Here is a 19,198-nt window from a genome sequence, read left to right as displayed (position 1 = left end):
GACAGGGCTGTGACTCTGCCTTTGTGACAGCTCGATGGTTAGAGAGTGGAAACAATGACAGGGTGTCGCTGCCCTGCAGATCTGGGAGGCTTTTAAAAACAAACCCAAAAAGACCTCTTGAAGAAAAGCACAGAATCAGAGAAACAGCATCACAGAACCACAGAATCAGAGCATCACAGAACCAGAGCATCAGAGCATCACAGAAACAGAGCATCAGAGCATCACAGAAACAGAGCATCATAGAACCACAGAAACAGAGCATCACAGAATCAGAGCATCACAGAATCAGTCAGGGTTTGGAAGGGACCACAAGGAGCAGCCAGTTCCAACCCCCCCTGCCATGCCCCTACCCTAGAGCAGGTTGCACACAGCCTCAGCCAGCCTGGCCTCAAACACCTCCAGCCATGGGGCCTCAACCCCCTCCCTGGGCAACCCCTGCCAGCCTCTCACCACTCTCCTGCTCAACAACTTCTTCCTCACCTCCAGCTTTGCTCCATTCCCCCCACTCCTGACACTCCCTCACACCCTCAAAAGTCCCTCCCCAGCCTTTCTGTAGCCCCCTTCAGATCCTGGCAGGCCACAAGAAGGTCCCCTGGGAGCCTCCTCTGCTCCAGCCTGCACAGCCCCAACTCTTTCAGGCTGTGCTCACAGCAGAGCTGCTGCAGCCTCTCAGCATCCTCCTGGCCCTGCTCTGGACACTCTCCAGCATCTCCACAGCCCTCTTGTCCCAGGGGCTCCAGAGCTGGATGCAGCACTCCAGGTGGGGTCTCAGCAGAGCACAGCAGAGGGGCAGAATCCCCTCCCTGGCCCTGCTGGGCACACTGCTGCTGCTGCAGCCCAGGCTCTGCTTGGCTTTCTGGGCTGCAAGTGCACACTGCTGGCTCCTGTGGAGCTTCTCCTCCCCCAGCACCCCCAAGTCCCTCTGCTCTCCAGCCTGGCACTGCCCAGCCTGGATTTGTGCTTGGCATTGCCTCCACCCAGCTGCACGACCTTGCCCTTGGTCTTGACTTGGTTTTCCTTCACTGTTTCAAGTCTGCTTAACAACAACAACACCTGGCCAGAGCTGTTTGGACACGAAGAGACACCTGCCAAAGCCTGCAGCCCCTGCTGAAACACCTGGCCTCAGGAATCAACACAAACTCTTTGCATTTGTGGTGGCAAACAGAGAAAGAGCTTTGGAAGAATCACTCTCCTCAGATAATGGAATTTAGCAGGTTGGCAGAGAGCTCCAAGCTCAGCCAGCCCAGCCTAGCACCCAGCCCTGCCCAACCAACCAGACCATGGCACTAAGTGCCCCAGCCAGGCTTGGCTGCAACACCTCCAGCCACAGCCACTCCACCACCTCCCTGGGCAGCCCATTCCAATGCCAATCACTCTCTCTGACAGCAACTTCCTCCTCACATCCAGCCTAGACCTGCCCTGCCACAGCTTGAGGCTCTGTCCTCTTGTTCTGTTGAGATCACACCTCACAGACTGCAAGAGCTGACTGGCACTGCAGAACAGCCTTTGGAACAAGTTATTGCTTCCTGACTGCATCCCCTTCCACAGTCTTCCTCGCAGTTGCAGACATCCTCTCCTTCACACAGCACAGTGCAGTTCTGCAGGGTGATTTGCAGTCTTTCCTCCTCTCTTTCCCTTCCTGTTCAAACTATTTACTGCAAATCTACTGGCTTGGGCTTTCCTGGCCCTGCAGTTGTGCCATACATGCCCTGAACCTCAGCCAGTGCTGAGGAAACATCCAGACAGGGCTTTACAAAGAAAAGTGGATTGTGGCTCACCCTCTGGTGCCTATCTCAGCTGTGACAGTAAAGATCTTTCTCCCATGAAGGGAGAAACCCTTAAAGGAAAGCCTTTAAACAGATTTCCAGTAAGAACAGGGAGGTCACAGGATCACAGCATCAGAGGATGTTAGGGGTTGGAAGGGACCCAAGGAGATCGAGTCCAACCCCTCTGCCAGAGCAGGACAATCCTATCTAACACAGATCACAGAGGAGCACATCCAGACAGGGCTGGAAAGGCTCCAGAGAAGGAGACTCCACAGCCTCTCTGGGCAGCCTGTGCCAGGGCTCTGGGACCCTTCCAGGCAAGAAGTTGCCCTTGTGTTGAGCTGGAACCTGCTGTGCTGCAGCTTCCATCCATTGCTGCTTGTCCTATGCCAGGGAGCAGTGAGCAGAGCCTGTCCCCCTCTCCTGACCCCCAGCCCTCAGAGATTATAAGCATTTATCTAATCCCCTCTCAGTCTTCATTTCTCCAGACTAAAAAGGTGGGAGGGCAAAGCTGGGGATAGGTGCTTCCAAAAAGAAGGGAAGCCTCTTGTGGATCCTAACAGGCTTCCCACCACTACAGAGAAAGGAGGCACAGGAGGGCTTGGGCAGGCTGTGTTTGCTTTGAAAATTACAGGGGACTGCATGGTAGCACCAGATGTCTAATCTTGCATCAGGCTGGCCAGCAACAACCCTTCTCATTTCTCCCTGTCTTGCAACAGCCACCCTGAGACATCTCTTTTGCTTTGTGTTTCCCAGGATCCAGGCACATGTGAGCTCTCCCCAGCTCTCAATCCAGGCTGTGAATGAGATGTAGCCTCCCTTATCTGGCAGCTGCTTTAGTGCCAGACATGGTAGTGGTTTGGTCACTACACAACCCAAAACATCCACCCAAGTCACCTCTTGAAAGGGCTGCTGCTGGTGGTGGTGATTCACACCTGGGATGCAGGCAAACCTGGAGGCTGAGAATGCTGCCATAGCTGAGCTGACCTGGCTGATAGCCAACCCTGGTGCTCAGGAGACCTCAGCTCTGAAGGTTCAAATCTGGCTCTCTTCTCAGCAACTAAAACTCTAACAAACCAAACCAACCCAAAAAAACCCCAACAAACAAGCAAAAGCAGAAGGAAAGAAGAGCTCTCTAGATCCTAGACTCACAGGGGCTGCTCTTGATTTGCACGTTAGGACTGGAGGTGAGGAGGAAGTTGTTGAGCAGGAGAGTGGTGAGAGGCTGGCAGGGGTTGCCCAGGGAGGTGGTTGAGGCCCCATGGCTGGAGGTGTTTGAGGCCAGGCTGGCTGAGACTGTGGGCAGCCTGCTCTAGGGTAGGGTGTCCCTGGGCATGGCAGGGGGTTGGAACTGGCTGCTCCTTGTGGTCCCTTCCAGCCCTGACTGGTTCTGTGATGCTAAACAGCCCTGGGGCTCATTTCTGGAACAGTTTGCTCAGGGAGGTGGTGGAAGCCTCATCCCTGGATGTTTTTAAGGCCAGGCTGGATGTAGCTCTGGGCAACCTGATCTAGTGGGAAGAGTCATAGAATCATACAATAGAATAGAATCATAGAATCAACCAGGTTGGAAGAGACCTCCAAGATCATCCAGTCCAACCTATCCCCCAGCCCTATCCAGTCAACTAGACCATGGCACTAAGTCTTTGCCCATGGCAGGAGGGATTGGAACTGAATGATCCTTGAGGTCCCTACCAGCCCTGACAGTTCTGTGATTCTCTGCCCCTGTGCCCAGCAATTCACCTCTGCCTAACATCTGTGGTCCAGCTCTCCCATCCAGACCTCAAGGCACGGCCATGGCACCCATCACTTACCAGGCACATAGATGTAGATGTTCTTCCCTTCCACTTCCCCATCCTCCACTTGAGTGTGGTTGTAGTAGCAAACATACCAGCCCGTGTGAGCTGCAGAGGCATTCTCTACTTCAAGCACCGTCAGGAAGAAGCCACTATTGTTCTCTTCGTGCCTGATGTCTATCCTGTGGCTTCCCTCGGTCACTGGGTACTGCCAGCTCACTTCGCTGTCTCCAGAGCACTTGAGTGTGAAATTGGAGCTGAGCTGCACCACCATTTCATTCCTGTTGGGAACAATAGTCGGCAGAGGGAGCTGGCAGAGGGCTAGGAAGGGTCCTGCAGAAAGACATGAATAAAGAGAGTGTGAACACAGCACGGGGATGGGAAAGAAAGCATCATAGATCCGGAGTAGCTGCTCTCCTGACCACTTCAGACACGCCGATGTGGCAGGAAATCTGCCCTTGTTAAAAGCCTCTGCCGTGCCCAGCCGATGGCAAACAGCTTCCCTTTGAAATGCCAAGTGGCTGCTTGCTGACTTTTGTTTGTCAAATCAAGAGGTGAAAGACAGAGGTGAAGTTAGAGATGGTTCCCAATCCACCCCTCAGCTTCCCAGCCCTAAATGAGGAGGGGTGCAGAGCAGTGAATCCACACTCTGGCTGCTGGGCTGTAGAGGTGAAGATAGAGATGATCCCAAATCCACAGCCCAGCTTCTCAACACCAAAAGAGGGGTGCAGAGCAGTGAAACCCACACCCTGGCTACTGGATCATAGAGGTGAAGATAGAGATGGTCCCAAATCCACAGCTCAGCTTCTCAACCCTAAATGAGAGGTGCAGAGCAGTGAATCCCACAGCCTGGTTGTAGAGGTGAAGTTAGAGATGGTTCCAGAATCACCCCTGAACTTCCCAGCCTCAAATGGGGAGGTGCAGAGAAGTGACCCCCACAGCCTGGCTGCTGGGTTGTAGAGATGAAGATAGAGATGGTCCCAAATCCACAGCTCAGCTTCCCAGCCCCAAATGAGGAGTGCAAAGCAGTGCAACCCACACCCTGGCTGCTGGGTCATAGAGATGAAGATAGAGATGGTTGCCAACCTACAGCTCAGCTTCTCAGCCCCAAATGAGAGGTGCAGAGCAGTGAACCCCACACCCTGGTTGTAGAGGTGAAGTTAGAGAGATGGTTCCAAATCCACCCCTAAACTTCCCAGCCTCAAATGGGGAGGTGCAGAGCAGTGAACCCCACATGCTGGCTGCTGGGTTGTAGAGGTAGAGATGGTTCCCAATCCACCCCTCAGCTTCCCAGCCCCAAAAGGGGAGTGCAGAGCAGTAAACCCCACATGCTGGTTGCTGGATTGTAAAGGTAGAGATGGTTCCCAATCCACCCCTCAGCTTCCCAGCCCCAAAAGGGGAGTGCAGAGCAGTGAACCCCACACTCTGGCTGCTGGGTCCTGGGTATCTCACAGCTCCTGCCAGCACTGCTCAGGTAAGCAGCAGCTCTGGCAGCCTTCCAGTATGCTCACCACTAAAAGTTAGAAACCACTTCCCAAGACCAACAGCTGCATTTCACATCTGGCTTCTATTTCTGCAAAGGGCCAGAGCAAGGGCTTGGACCAAAAAAAATCCTGCATCAGGTCTGTCTCTAGCCAAAATGTACAGAAGGTTTGTAGCCAAATCAAACTGGAATGCACGCCACTAGATGTTGTAGGTGGCACTTGGTGTTCAGCTGCAGTCTCCAGTTGCAGGCTCAGATCTGCAAGCCCAGGTACTTTGTAGGTGGGCTGGTGCAGAGCCAGATCCCAGAGGGATAATTAGAGGATGCACACAGTGACAAAAAAGAAAGGAGGGAAATCACCAGGGAAAGAGATTTGCTCTCTCAGCCTACTCAGTGACCTGTACAAAAGCAGATGGGAAGTCCCTGATAAGCAAGCACTTATGCTTCAGGCTGCAGGGGTGGGCACAAGGCAAGCCCAGGAGCTTCAACAAGACCAAGGGCAAGGTCCTGCAGATGGGTCGAGGCAAAGACAAGCACAACTCCAGGCTGGGCAGTGCCAGGCTGCAGAGCAGCCCTGAGCAGAGGCACTTGGGGGTGCTGGTGGAGGAGAAGCTCAGCAGGAGCCAGCAGTGTGCACTTGCAGCCCAGAAAGCCAAGCAGAGCCTGGGCTGCAGCAGCAGCAGTGTGGCCAGCAGGACCAGGGAGGGGATTCTCCCCCTCTGCTCTGCTCTGCTGAGAGCCCACCTGGAGTCCTGCATCCAGCTCTGGAGCCCCTGGGACAAGAGGGCTGTGGAGATGCTGGAGAGTGTCCAGAGCAGGGCCAGGAGGATGCTGAGAGGCTGCAGCAGCTCTGCTGTGAGCACAGCCTGAAAGAGTTGGGGCTGTGCAGGCTGGAGCAGAGGAGGCTCCCAGGGGACCTTCTTGTGGCCTGCCAGGATCTGAAGGGGGCTACAGAAAGGCTGGGAAGGGACCTCTGAGGGTGTGAGGGAGTGTCAGGAGTGGGGGGAATGGAGCAAAGGTGGAGGTGGGGAGAGTGAGGCTGGAGGTGAGGAGGAAGTTGTTGAGCAGGAGAGTGGTGAGAGGCTGGCAGGGGTTGCCCAGGGAGGTGGTTGAGGCCCCATGGCTGGAGGTGTTTGAGGCCAGGCTGGCTGAGGCTGTGTGCAGCCTGCTCTAGGGTAGGGTGTCCCTGGGCATGGCAGGGGGTTGGAACTGGCTGCTCCTTGTGGTCCCTTCCAACCCTGCCTGATTCTGTCTGCAGAGGGTGAAAGTGGTGTCTGAGCAGTAAACCAGGAGCAGGGGTGCAGGCTGCTCTTGGAGAGCAGTTTCTGGGCCCTGCATGTGCTACCTCTGCCTACAGACCCCTTCTATATTTGGCAGCCTGTGGCAAGCCCTGCCCTGCCCTCCAGCACCATTCCCTCGGCAGATGTCGGGAGGCTCGGCAGCAGCCCTGGCAGCCACGGGGAGGTGGTGCAGTGTGGGAGGATGTGGGGAGCCCACACAGGCAGCCCAGCCTGCTGCAGAAACCTCAGTGGGGCAGGGCTGGGAGAGTGGGAGGGAAGGAGGTTCACTTTCCCTGCCTGGGCAGACAAACAGGGCAGGAGGTTACAGCAGTGGTAAGGGTGTCAGAGCAGCCAGCACAGGCTAGCAGAAGTGTTGTCTTCTTGGAGTCTTAGCCCACTGAAGGGCAGGAGGTTACAGCAGTGCTGCCTTCTTGGAGTCTTAGCCCACTGAAGGGCAGGAGGTTACAGCAGTGCTGCCTGCTTGGAGTCTTAGCCCACTGAAGGGCAGGAGGTTACAGCAGTGCTGCCTTCTTGGAGTCTTAGCCCACTGAAGGGCAGGAGGTTACAGCAGTGCTGCCTGCTTGGAGTCTTAGCCCACTGAAGGGCAGGAGGTTACAGCAGTGCTGCCTGCTTGGGGTCTTAGCCCACTGAAGGGCAGGAGGTTACAGCAGTGCTGCCTTCTTGGCGTCTTAGCCCACTGAAGGGCAGGAAGAAATGAGTCTGCAAGCAGCTGGCAGCTATTTGGCATTTGCTATTGTTGGCACAATGAAAGCAAACTTAAACAGGGACTTGTGAAGGAATAGAGATGGAGAGGCTGAGAGGACTGAAGGGCATTACCTGTGAGAAAACATCCCAGGATCAGGAACATCCGTGGGGAAATACCCATAGCTACCAGCACCTGAAAGAGAAAGGAGGCAAGAGGGAGCCAGTTAATGGAGTGACAACAGTGTGACAGCTTGCAGGATTGCTCTAGCACAGCTTCCCGGGACACACAGCCCAGGGACCCCTGCTCACACCCACAGCCCTTGAAACTCGTGCCACAGGCATCTCACCTAGGCAGCTAAGACCCCAAGCCCCCTTAGAATCATAGAACCAAGCAGGTTGGAAGAGAGCTCCAAGCTCAGCCAGCCCAACCTAGCACCCAGCCCTGCCCAACCAACCAGACCATGGCACTAAGTGCCCCAGCCAGGCTTGGCTGCAACACCTCCAGCCACGGCCACTCCACCACCTCCCTGGGCAGCCCATTCCAATGCCAATCACTCTTTTCCCTGCTGGCAGCATAAGAAGCCAAGTCCCAGTGCTTCCCCTCCTCCAGCAGCCACCAAGCAGCTCCAATGCTCACAGCAGCCCCCAGGACTGAGCCCAGACAAGCATCTCTGTGCAGAGGCAGTGCCCTCACAGGCACTGGGGAGGATCCAATGGCCTCATGCAGTCAGTTCTCACCCTACCCTAGAGCAGGCTGCACACAGCCTCACACAGCCTGGCCTCAAACACCTCCAGCCATGGGGCCTCAACCACCTCCCTGGGCAACCCCTGCCAGCCTCTCACCACTCTCCTGCTCAACAACTTCCTCCTCACCTCCAGCCTCACTCTCCCCACCTCCACCTTTGCTCCATTCCCCCCACTCCTGCCACTCCCTTACTGCCTCAAAAGTCCCTCCCCAGCTTTTTTGGAGCCCCCTTCAGATCCTGGAAGGCCACAAGAAGGTCCCCTGGGAGCCTCCTCTGCTCCAGCCTGCACAGTCTGTGCTCACAACAGAGCTGCTGCAACCTCTCAGCATCCTCCTGGCCCTGCTCTGGACACTCTCCAGCATCTCCACAGCCCTCTTGTCCCAGGGGCTCCAGAGCTGGATGCAGGACTCCAGGTGGGGTCTGAGCAGAGCAGAGCAGAGCAGAGGGGGAGAATCCCCTCCCTGTCCCTGCTGGCCACACTGCTGCTGCTGCAGCCCAGGCTCTGCTTGGCTTTCTGGGCCCTTGGTCTTGTGAAACCTCCTGAGCTTGGCTTGTGTCCACCTCTGCAGCCTGCCCAGGTCCCTCTGGATGGATCCTGCCCTCCAGCCTGGCTGCTGCACCACACAGCTTGGTGTGGGCAGCAAACTTGCTGAGGCTGCACTCAGTGCCTCTGTCCATGGCACCCAGATGCTTCCCGAGCACAGTGCAGCAGGACAGTGCCTGTTGCTTATTTGGTCTTGCTAGAGAGCTGCTGTATAAAACACAAGCTGATGTTTTCCAGTGGAACAAATGCACAGCAGCCTGCAGACCAGCACAGCCGTTCACAAAGCAGCTCTGCTCCCCCCAGAGGTGTGGGCAGTCACAGAATCACAGGCTGCGATTTCAGCCTCCTAAGACATCCCTCCTGCAGGCAAGGAGCGCCTGTGTAATTACTGTGCCATCTAACGACTTTTCTGCTCCAAAGCCTCCAGCAGCCTGCTGGAAAACACCCACAGAAGCAGCTCCTGCAACACCTGCTCCCACGGCAATCAATGGGTGTTTTGTTGGTGGCTTTCACAGAAGCTGGACCTGGCCTAAAGCCAAGCTAGATTAAGAAAAGACTGCAGGGAAGGACCTCTAATCTGAAGCACAGAGCAAGGGATGAAATAAAGGATGATGTGTCAAGACAGGGACTACTCTTCAAAGGTCCTGGAGGGTTTCTATTCACCCTCTGGGCTTCAGTTCCTGATGCTGAGACAGAAAGCATGTAGATGCTTCCAGCTCCTACCAACACACCACTGCCATAGGGCAGTGAAATGCTTACGACTCAGAAACCAATTCCCCTTTCCTCCTGCAGCCTGCGGAGCAGGCAGCTCACCTTTGCGAAGCAGAAAGGAGCTGGGCACTCAAAATCCAACACAAAGGGCTCAGGAGTGGGATTAAAGCGCTTGCGGCTTCAGAGCGCCGCACAGACGGCTCCAGGACCTCGGCTGAGAGCGCTGCGGCAGGAGGGAGGAGGCTTGCCCCAGCTCTTGGGTTGGCAATGATCGCCGTTTGTTTAGGCGTTCGCCTCCCGTCGAGAACAGACGCTCAGCTACCAAAGGCAACCGGCAACAGAACAAGGGGACACAGCCTCAAGTTGTGCCAAAGCAGGTTCGAGATGGATGCTAGGAGGAAGTTGTTGGCAGAGTGGAATGGGCTGCCCAGGGAGGTGGTGGAGTTGCCATGTCTGGAGGTGTTGCAGCCAAGCCTGGCTGGGGCACTTAGTGCCATGGTCTGGTTGGTTGGGCAGGGCTGGGTGCTGGGTTGGAGGTCCCTTCCAGCCTGCTTGATTCTGTGATTCTATGTCCTTCAGTTTCATCCTCTTTGCTCATTTTTATCACATTTCTATCCCGTTTTTTTCTTTCCTGGTAAAGTAACTCACTCTAAACCTTGAGAGACTTCACAGTGGTTTGCTTTATCGATCTGACTCCTCACCTCCCTCCCAAGCTCCACTAGACAGTGTTATCCTCCTGTCTGTGAAGTTTCCTTCTGCCTTTTCTCTCTCCAAAGGCAGATCCCTACCCCTTTTTCCTTGTTTTTCCAGACCATTCAGTGCAAGTGATGCAGCACAGAAGGAGAGAAAACAAAGCCAGCTCGTCTCCCCTACACCCATCTGCAGAAGCTCTGCTGGTGTGGGCTTGCCCCGCTGCAGAGCTGTGTGTGTAACTGAGGGCTGAGCCCTGCAACTACACTGGTGCAGGTGATGGCATTTCCCAAGGGACCCTTGGAATTTGCTGTCTTGCTCGGGCTGCCTCAGAGATCAGTAAGAGCTGAGTTCCTCCATCGGCTGCTGCAGTTTTAAAACACAAGGACTTAACTAAATTTGCATTTCCCATCTGGCTCTGCTTTCACAACCCAGAGCTTTGATCTTTCCTCACTGTCCCGTTAATCTCATCAAGACCTAGAGCAACACATCCCTCTTGCTGTCAGAGACAGAGCAATGCAGTAAGGATTCACCTTCATCCACATGCAAAATGCATTTGAACTGGGTTAGCTACATCATGCAGCTGCTGGAGCCCTATCACCAGCAGATCTCCACAAGTCCGTGCTGGAGAGGTGAGAGGCTGGCAGGGGTTGCCCAGGGAGGTGGTCGAGGCCCCATGGCTGGAGGTGTTTGAGGCCAGGCTGGATGAGGCTGTGGGCAGCCTGCTCTAGGGTAGGGTGTCCCTGGGCATGGCAGGGGGCTTGGAACTGAGTGCTCCTTGTGGTCCCTTCTAACCCTGCCTGATTCTATGAATCAAAGTTAAACACATTTCCAGGCAAGAGAGAATTTCCTCATTCCCACAACACCTATCCATGGCTTTGCTTATTTACCATCACCTAATGCCTTGTATGCAGTGGTTTGTCTTTTGAAAGCCTTCCTTGTGGAAAAGCAGCCCTTCTTTGTCCTAAACAACCCAAACCTCAGCCCTGAATTAATGCACCAGCTCCAGTTCTTAACACTGCTCCTTCAAACTACAAACAGCTTCACCTCGCTGAAGCCAGTAGGTTAATGCCAAATGAAGCCCAGTATTAACAGCACACAAACAACACATCCAACCCAGCCTTACTTCCTTACACTTTGCTAGCAAACCCAGAAAATAAGTGAAAGGTAGATGATGCTGTGAGGGATTTGCCAGACTCTCTGCAGGGGAGGCTGATTGCCCAAGCTAAAAGAGTCACTGCATCTACTTCAACCACTGGGAGTTTGAAAGGATCTAGCTAAAATCCTGCTATCTTGCTTGTGTGCTTTAGTGATTAAAAAAAATAACCCAGGAAAAGAACATCTGAAGAACTGTTATCAGCGAGAAGTCAGTCCTCCAAATACTCACTGCCAAGCCCTGGCTTCCTACCGAGAAAGGTCTCACTGACTGCACCACAGAAGACAAAGTAGCAAAACCAACGTCCAGAAAGCATCCAAAGGAAATATGTCTTTTGAAAATCACGCTAATCCTAGGTGATTGTTCTACATGACCTAGACAGAAAGCACGGCAGACGACTAAGAAAAGCCGACAGTGCTGCAAAATCAAACAAAGACCTCTTTCAAGACAGACCTCCCCATCTACCAAAGGACTGGAAGCTACCAGACCCTGTTTCCTGCCAGCTGCCCAGGCGCTGCAGTTCACCCTCTTGGCCACAGGAGGGCAATGTTGATCCACGCTGACAGAGCGCCGCGGGGAGAAGGCAGCGCTTAGCCCCCGCTGGACGAGCTGGAATCTGAGCTGCCTCTCCTGCCGCAATTCCATTTTCTTATCTTTTAATTTCATGCGAATGCAGCGATTTGAAAACAAACAAATAAAGCCAAACGGGTCCCTGTCTCTCTGTATTTACACAAGTGATAGGACGGTAGTTGGATTACAACTCTTGGCACGTCATGATGTGATTATCCTTGTTATGAGAGGGCTGGATAATTTCAGGGGTGATTTTGTCAGTGGCAGTCTGTCCTTCTGGGAAGACTGGATTTTTCCAGGAAGAGCTAAGGCCAGCCCAAGAACAGAGGGGAACATTTCCTCCTTGTAGTATATGTTGCTAGAGGGGGGGTAGGGGAAGATCAAACAGGACGTCCTGAAACATCTCTTGGTTATCAATTCCAAAGCTTCAAACTCAGTTCTCCACCTCAGCAGAGCTGCCCTTCAAAACATCTCTTGGTTATCAGTTCCAAAGCTTCAAACTCAGTTCTCCACCTCAGCAGAGCTGCCCTTCAAAACATCTCTTGGTTATCCATTCCAAAGCTTCAAACTCAGTTCTCCACCTCAGCAGAGCTGCCTTTTAAAGCATCTCTTGGTTATCAGTTCCAAAGCTTCAAACTCAGTTCTCCACCTCAGCAGAGCTGCCTTTTAAAGCATCTCTTGGTTATCAGTTCCAAAGCTTCAAACTCAGTTCTCCACCTCAGCAGAGCTGCCTTTTAAAGCATCTCTTGGTTATCAACTCCAAAACTTCAAACTCATTTCTCCATCTCAGCAGAGCTGCCTTTTAAAGCATCTCTTGGTTATCAAGTCCAAAGCTTCAAACTCATTTCTCTACCTCAGCAGAGCTGCCCTTCAAAACATCTCTTGGTTATCCATTCCAAAGCTTCAAACTCAGTTCTCCACCACAGCAGAGCTGCCCTTCAAAACATCTCTTGGTTATCCATTCCAAAGCTTCAAACTCAGTTCTCCACCACAGCAGAGCTGCCTTTTAAAGCATCTCTTGCTTATCAAGTCCAAAGCTTCAAACTCATTTCTCCACCTCAGCAGAGATGCCCTTCAAAACATCTCTTGGCTATCATTTCCAAAGCTTTAAACTCAGTTCTCCACCACAGCCTTCAGTGCATTATTGGGTCTGAAAGTTTCACTGGGGAAAGGCTCAAACAACAGAAAATTTCTCCAGTGATAACGATTTGCATAAATATCCTCCTAAAAAGAATCTTGATCTGTGTCCCCTTTACAAGTACTTGCATCCAGCATAGCCTGTATGCAGGAATAACAGGACTATATCAAGCCTAGCCCGTTGCTGGGCTCCTGCAGAGCACTTCAGGCTCTGCAGGGCACATGGTGATGGCTGCTAACTGATGAGCCTGACTGGCCCAAATTCTTCAGCCCAACTTTCCAGGACAGACTTCACTAGTCTAGGAGCTAAAAGTGGGGAGGCATTTACCAAGCCTCTATTTCTCTGTGTGTTCAAAGAGGATTTCCCATCCTATCACAGCCAGAAGGTTGGTACTCCAACGTGAAATTGGTGTTCCAACCTCTACTCCTCTATTTGCTCAAAGAGGATTTCCCAGCCAGTCACAGCCAGAAGGTTGGTATTACAGTGTGAAATTGGTGTTCCAACCTCTACTCCTCTATTTGCTCAAAGAGGATTTCCCATCCTATCACAGCCAGAAGGTTGGTACTCCAACGTGAAATTGGTGTTCCAACCTCTACTCCTCTATTTGCTCAAAGAGGATTTCCCAGCCTCTCACAGCAAGAAGGTTGCTATTCCAATGTGAAATTGGTGTTCCAACCTCCACTTCTCTATTTGCTCAAAGAGGATTTCCCAGCCAGTCACAGCAAGAAGGTTGCTATTCCAATGAGAGATATTCCAAGGAACACTCAGGTTCTCAGGATCAAACCAGAGAATACTTCAAATCCCAACTGAAGTGCTCAGAAGCCCTGCATGGAAAAAAACCAACCAATCTCTGTTGACCACAAGAGCTAAGAAGTCTAACTATTGCAGACTTCTTCCCTTGGGTGCTCACACAAAGCTTTGTTGGCTTGAAAGAGATGAGTCAAGCAGGAGAGCAAGGAAAGAGGGAGAGAAAGGATTGTTTGGTTGCTTGCTTGCTTGTTTTCAAACTTATCAGAGTTCTTGCCTCTATCAGCCAAAACCAAAATGACCCAGAAGTCATTTTTTAGTCTTTAAAACAAGCAAAGCAAATGGGTTTTAGGGCAATTGCTGTGTCTGGAAATAACCAGCAAGGTCTGGGGTACAGCAAGGGGTTTTTTTCTGTCGTGCAGACGTTGTTGCTGAATCCCAGCTCGATGCCATAGTACTGCAGAGATATTTTATTAGCATACTTATTTCTTCCTGCTTTCTTCACATCCAATGCCTCGATATTGCTCTCATAGCCACATGAAGAATTAAGGAGCAAACAACAGCAAAGATGGGGGCTGTGCCCACCAGGTTTCCACATCTGGTACCTGGAGAGAAGTGCCAGAGCAAGGGGTCTCATTTTAAAGCAGTGGGAGAGTTGGTCTGCTCGTGGGCTCCTTAAATCCCAGCACTTCGTGCAGTCTCGTGGTTTTTCTTCTTGAAACTGTTTGTTCTTCAAGCTCTGAGGTTGGCTAAACCACTGCTTTAGCTCAGGGGCTTTCTACAACGTTCTTTGTAAACTGGAAGCTAAAACCAAAGTCCCTGTGCTGGGAGATCTTTCCCCAGTGCTTCTAAACTCAGATCTCCACAGTTCGGATATTGATCAGCCGATGACAGAGGAATCTTTGATGCTTGTCTCCTGGCTTTGATCTCCGTCTCTTGCCCCTCATCTGCGGGCACAGAATTAGGACAGCCTAGGTGGGACCCCAGCTGGGCTTTGTCTCGGCCCTAGATGATGCCGATGGCAACACAAGCCGCCCTTCTTTCCCCGGTGCGCCCCGTCGGGGAAACAGCGGGCCGCCTACAGCCAGCCGGGGCTGGGCTAGGGCTGGGGAGGGCTTGACGTTCACACTCTCCAGCCTCCACCAAACTGCAGGCGATTGCCAGACGCTGCCTGCCAGCGGGGAGCCTGGGCGGCAGCCCCCAGGGAACGGGAAAGTGGCGCTGCCGCGGCTGCCCCTCTGTCCGCCGCTCCACGGCGGGGCCCGATGGCTGGAGCTGCTTCGGATCAAAGGCAGCCCAGGACACTGGGCGAAGTGAGCAGAGATGGAGAGACAGCAGCTCCCAGCCACTTCGCTGCTTGTCCGGGAAACAATAGGAAAGCCTTTGCCAAGCCAGAGCGATTGTTTTTGTTTGGTTTTGATGTTCGGGGTATTTTTGTAAATAAGAAGTAGCTAGGAAGGAGAAAAGCAGTGCGGGGGGACGGAAAGGGGCAGAGCGAAGCCCTCTTTGCCTCCGGGGCTGGCTGATTCTGCTGGCACTGCGACCCGGGGCTGCTTCATCAGTCCTCTCCGTCGGGCCAGGCACAGATCGCGTGGGCGTGGGGTCCGGAGACGGGGTGGGAGTCTCGGCGGGGAACAGCCGTCGTGCCCCGCCTTGGAGCCGTGGGACTACGGGGTAACGGTCTGACGGATCCGTCAGTTCCCACAGGGGACGAGGCGATGCCCTGTCCGCCCCGAGCGCGCAGCCTCGGGTCCCAGAGGAGCGCCAGAGAGCTGGGACATTTGCAAGAGACTCTCCGAAAACGCCGTCGAGAGGCGCTGGAAAGGAGCCTCGGGCGCGGGCGGGGGCCAGGACATCGCCCCCGCTTCTGCCCCGCAGCCGCCTCCCCGCCGAGATGCGGGCGAGACCCGAGGGCTGGCGGCCGTGCCCCGGGGCTGCCGCTGCTGCCGCCGCCGCCTCGCTCGGTCTGTCGCTGCTGGCTCCAGAAAAAGTTATCCAAGTCCTGTTCTCTGGAACGGCTCCTGAGCCGCGGTGCTGCGTCCAAAAATGTTGAGCAATGCCGAGGACAGCCAGAAAGCCATTTCCTTCTTGCTCGCAGGACTTCTCCAGGGGACTCCAGCCTCGTAGAGGCTGGCAAGTTTGCAACCTTCTGCGCTTGGCAAAATCCAAACGGGTGGCCGCGAAGACTTCAGGCTCCCCCCGGGGCAGGAGGAGCTGGACTCCAGCAGTCCGGCGGGACATGCGGCAGGGCTGTCGCTCCCGTTGCGAGAGGGGCTGTAAGCTGGAAAGGCTCCAGGTACCAGTCCTGCCTAAATTCAGCATCTTCCGTTCCGCTGAGACGCGTAAAAGACGGGGTGCTAAGGCATGGAGATCCGTTTGCCCTGAGGGGTGTGGGGGGGGTGTCTTGTGCGCGCTCCCGCCCGCAAATTCGGAACATTTTAGGCTACTCGGTCAAGGGGAGTGAGGTAGAAAGGGGGATCTGAAGAGGGGAAGGTGGTGAAAAACAAAGGATGGGGGAAGGGACGGGAGAGCAGCGGGGTGAAGTAGGCAAGGGATGCGAGAAGAGTAGGAGCCGATAACTTCGTTGATGAGCGTACCCCTCCTAACCCCGGGCGGGCACCGTCGCTGCCCGCAGAGCCCCGGCGGGCCGCTCCAGCCCCCGCGGCAGGAATGCGGCGCGGTGGCCCCGCCGTCCCAATGTGTTTGTCATTAGTGTTGCCCGCGCTGCTCGCCGCCGCGCCCCGACGGCCCGCGGAGCGCCGGCTCACGGCTCCCCGCTCCCTTTCGCGGGGACTGCCAGCTCCCGCCGGCCCCGCCAGCCGAGTCCCGAGGGAAAGAGCCCGCCGTCCAGCTCAGAGCATCGGGAAGGGGAAAAAAATAAATAACCTCCCAAAAAAAAAACTCAAATCAACAACAAATAAATGGGAGGGAGAGAGAGAGAGAGAGAGAAAGAAAGGAAAAGGGGAAAAAAAAAAGTACGGAGAAACGGCGGGGGAAAAAAAATAAAAGATGGGGAAACTGCTTCTCATCTCTTACCTTCCCCTTTATAATCCGCAGCCCCAGTCCTGCAGATTGTAAAATATCCAAAATATGTCCACGTCTTTTGTGACTTTCCCCCACTCAGCCGCGCTCTTCCCCTCCAGCTCGTCCTCCCTCCCGATCCGACTGTAATGGTCTCACAAACCGCGTCCCGTAATTGATTCAATGTTATAGTCCATCCTTCCAAAACTAATCATTTGCTTTAAGTAAATAGCTGTCAGGAAATGAAGCCCCCCTCCGGCCCCTTCAGAATAAGAGCAGCACTGGCTCGCCCGGCGCCCCCAGCCCCGCGGCCGGAGGCGGGCGCGCCGGCGGGAGGCTCTTACGCAGGCAGAGGGGCCGGTCTCTCCCTCCAGATTTCACCAGCCTTGCAGGGGAGGGGGGAGGTTAGCCATATGGCAGGGGCGAGGGGGAGGAAAAGGGGGAAGAGAGGAGTTTTGCACTGCAGGGGGAGAATAGTCTGTTCTTTAAAAAAAAAAAAATTAAATAAGGCACAGCCCCCCCTTAAAAAAAAACTTTCATGAAAATTCCAAATGCTGCCGATTACATGAATGAGCCTTTCCCTCCTCAGACCCTCCGAGACGGTGGGTCGGGCGCTGGGCTCCGTGTCCCACGATCGCAGTGCGAGTTTATGGTTGGGGAGTTTGATCTGGAAACGAATTTGCGGCTTCCTCGTGTCCTTTGTACACCACTGAGCTTGGGCTTGGGCTAGAGAGCAGGATGGACGGCCGTGAGCCAGCCAGGAGCAGGAGGCACTGAGAGAGAGGGGGACAGACGAATTACTAACAGTTATGAATGAAAGATGCAACGAAAGGTAACCTTCGCCAGGAGCCAGACCTTCCAGACTCCGCTTCTCCGACGGGACCGGGAAAGCTCTTCTCTTCCTTTCTGCCTTTGCCTTGCCCAGGGCAAACAAACCCCGGTACCAGCCACCCCGGGGGGCACAGCGAGGACCGGAGGTGCCTGCAAAGCCGAGAGCAGCGCACGTCCGAGCCCGTCCTGTTTGAACACGCTTCAGACCCCCGCTTTGATCCCCGCCAGGGAGCCAGCACCGAGTATCTCTGCTTTGTTGGCCCCCGCTATCTGCTGGCGATAAGGGGTGGCCAAGGGAGCCGCTGATGAGCTGCCCTCGCAACCCTTCTGCTGCGGAAAGAGGCGAGAGGAGCCGGCGGGGCGATGCGGCGGCCGCGGGAGAGGGGGCACTGCAGCCCCAGGAACGGAGCGATGCGGGAGGACCCTGCCCGTCTGTCCTACCCCCTCATCACCTCCCGAAGAGGACACTGGCCCCAGAGCTGCGCCCCGAGGCTTCTCCCCCTTACTCCTATCCTCACTCCGGCCCTTCTACTCTGCACTTCTTTTTTTCCTTTTGATGTTAAACAAAAGTTTGTTCTCTGAGTCAAGCGGCAGGGGATTCGGCTTTTTTTCCCCCCACTTCCCTAAGCGAAGGAGAATTAAGCCTCTGAAGCGAAGATGCCTCGAAGGAAACGGAGGCAGAAACGGGAACGAACCCCCGCACGTCTAGGCTGAGGTGCCCCTGGCTGGGCTCACAGGGTCCCCAGCGGTGCTCCCGGCCCCTTGCGCCGCCCTCCTCTAGAGCATCCTCGGCTCGGCTGAGTGCACAACCTCGCTATTGCTTCCACATGTTCCTCCAGGAAATCATCGGAGTCAGATCTGTGAGCAGCCCCTGGTCGGAATGCTAACAGGATACCGTAATGCTTGTGAATAAACAACAGGCTTCCAGTGAGTCAAAAGCACGGCAAAACAACCCCCACAACAACCCAGGAGGTGAAAAAAAACACCACACCCTCCAACTCTACACCTGGGAGGGCAGCGAGCGTACCCAGCAGCCTGAACCCCTTAACTGGTGGAGGCAAAACTCCTATCGCGACTTGGGTAGGACCTGCGGGCTCTCAGGGATGTAAGACCCACGAAGCTGTGCAGCAGCAGCTACCTCTTGTGAGCTCCGAGGTGACCCCGCCGGGCTCGGGCCGTGGTTTACCGGCGTGAACGCATCTGGTTTAAGGCGGTGGAGGTAGCTCCCGGAGCAGCACCGTCAGGACGGCACGTACCGCCAGAGATACTCGAGCAGAAGGGAAAGGGAGGAGACGCCTTCTGTTTGCAATTACCTGCCTCATTTGAATAATGCCTTTGTCACGATCATTATCGAGAGGTCGTTAACGGCTTCCACGTGGGATCTCACAAGACCCAGCGAAAAACAAAACTGCAAATTACGAGGGGCTGGCAGCGCCAAGCCAGCCTGGCGCTGCGAGAGGGGACCAGGACGGTGATGTCCCGTCGGTCACGGACCCTCTCCAAGACTGCCGTGACGCTTTCCCCGACGTGATTCCCCCTTGCCCACGCTGAGGGCCGGCCAGCTCCAAGCCTACCACCCCAGGCTCTACCAGCACGGCCAGAACCGGGCAGCCCCTCGGCTGATCCCACTCCCAATTGTCGGCGGTGCTTATGGATTGGTCCCGCGCAGAGGAGGTGGCAGTTAAAATAAACCGTCCATGAGCGCTGCTGAGCTCTCTATCCCCCGCCCAGCGTGGAGCAGGGGGTCCCGTCCAGGAGGGCTGCCGAGCTCTCTATCCCCCGCCCAGTGTAGAGCAGGGGGTCCCGTCCAGGGAGGCGCTGGGGGTTTAGGGTTAGCGAGAGGACAGGCTGGGGGTTGGGGAGACTTTTACTACCATGGCCCCTCTCTCCTCCCGCCTTCCCCTCCTCCGAAGGGCTGGAGCTCAAGGCATCGCGCTAGCGTGTGTTTATGCAGCGACGGATGGAAGCTGCACGTCTGAGACAGAACCATAGCGCCCGGGCTAGAGCAGCTCTCGCT

General features: G+C 54.7%; 1 protein-coding gene across 1 annotated transcript in view; it reads right to left on the bottom strand.

Moving 5' to 3' along the window:
• PDGFRA (platelet derived growth factor receptor alpha) overlaps window positions 1–17,253 on the bottom strand; it is a 60,602-nt gene extending 43,349 nt beyond the window's left edge. Inside the window, exons 1-4 of the mRNA XM_064149288.1 lie at window positions 17,188–17,253; window positions 16,366–16,394; window positions 7,160–7,220; window positions 3,578–3,892 (exon numbers count right to left, since the gene is read on the bottom strand). Coding sequence (XP_064005358.1) covers window positions 3,578–3,892; window positions 7,160–7,208 — 364 coding nt within the window. The 5' untranslated portion in view covers window positions 7,209–7,220; window positions 16,366–16,394; window positions 17,188–17,253. The remainder of the gene's footprint in view (window positions 1–3,577; window positions 3,893–7,159; window positions 7,221–16,365; window positions 16,395–17,187) is intronic.
• Window positions 17,254–19,198: the final 1,945 nt, after the last annotated feature.

The sequence above is a fragment of the Pogoniulus pusillus genome, chromosome 9 (assembly GCF_015220805.1).
Source record: "Pogoniulus pusillus isolate bPogPus1 chromosome 9, bPogPus1.pri, whole genome shotgun sequence".
NCBI classification, from domain to species: domain Eukaryota; kingdom Metazoa; phylum Chordata; class Aves; order Piciformes; family Lybiidae; genus Pogoniulus; species Pogoniulus pusillus.
This window is presented reverse-complemented; position numbering and strand designations above follow the sequence as displayed.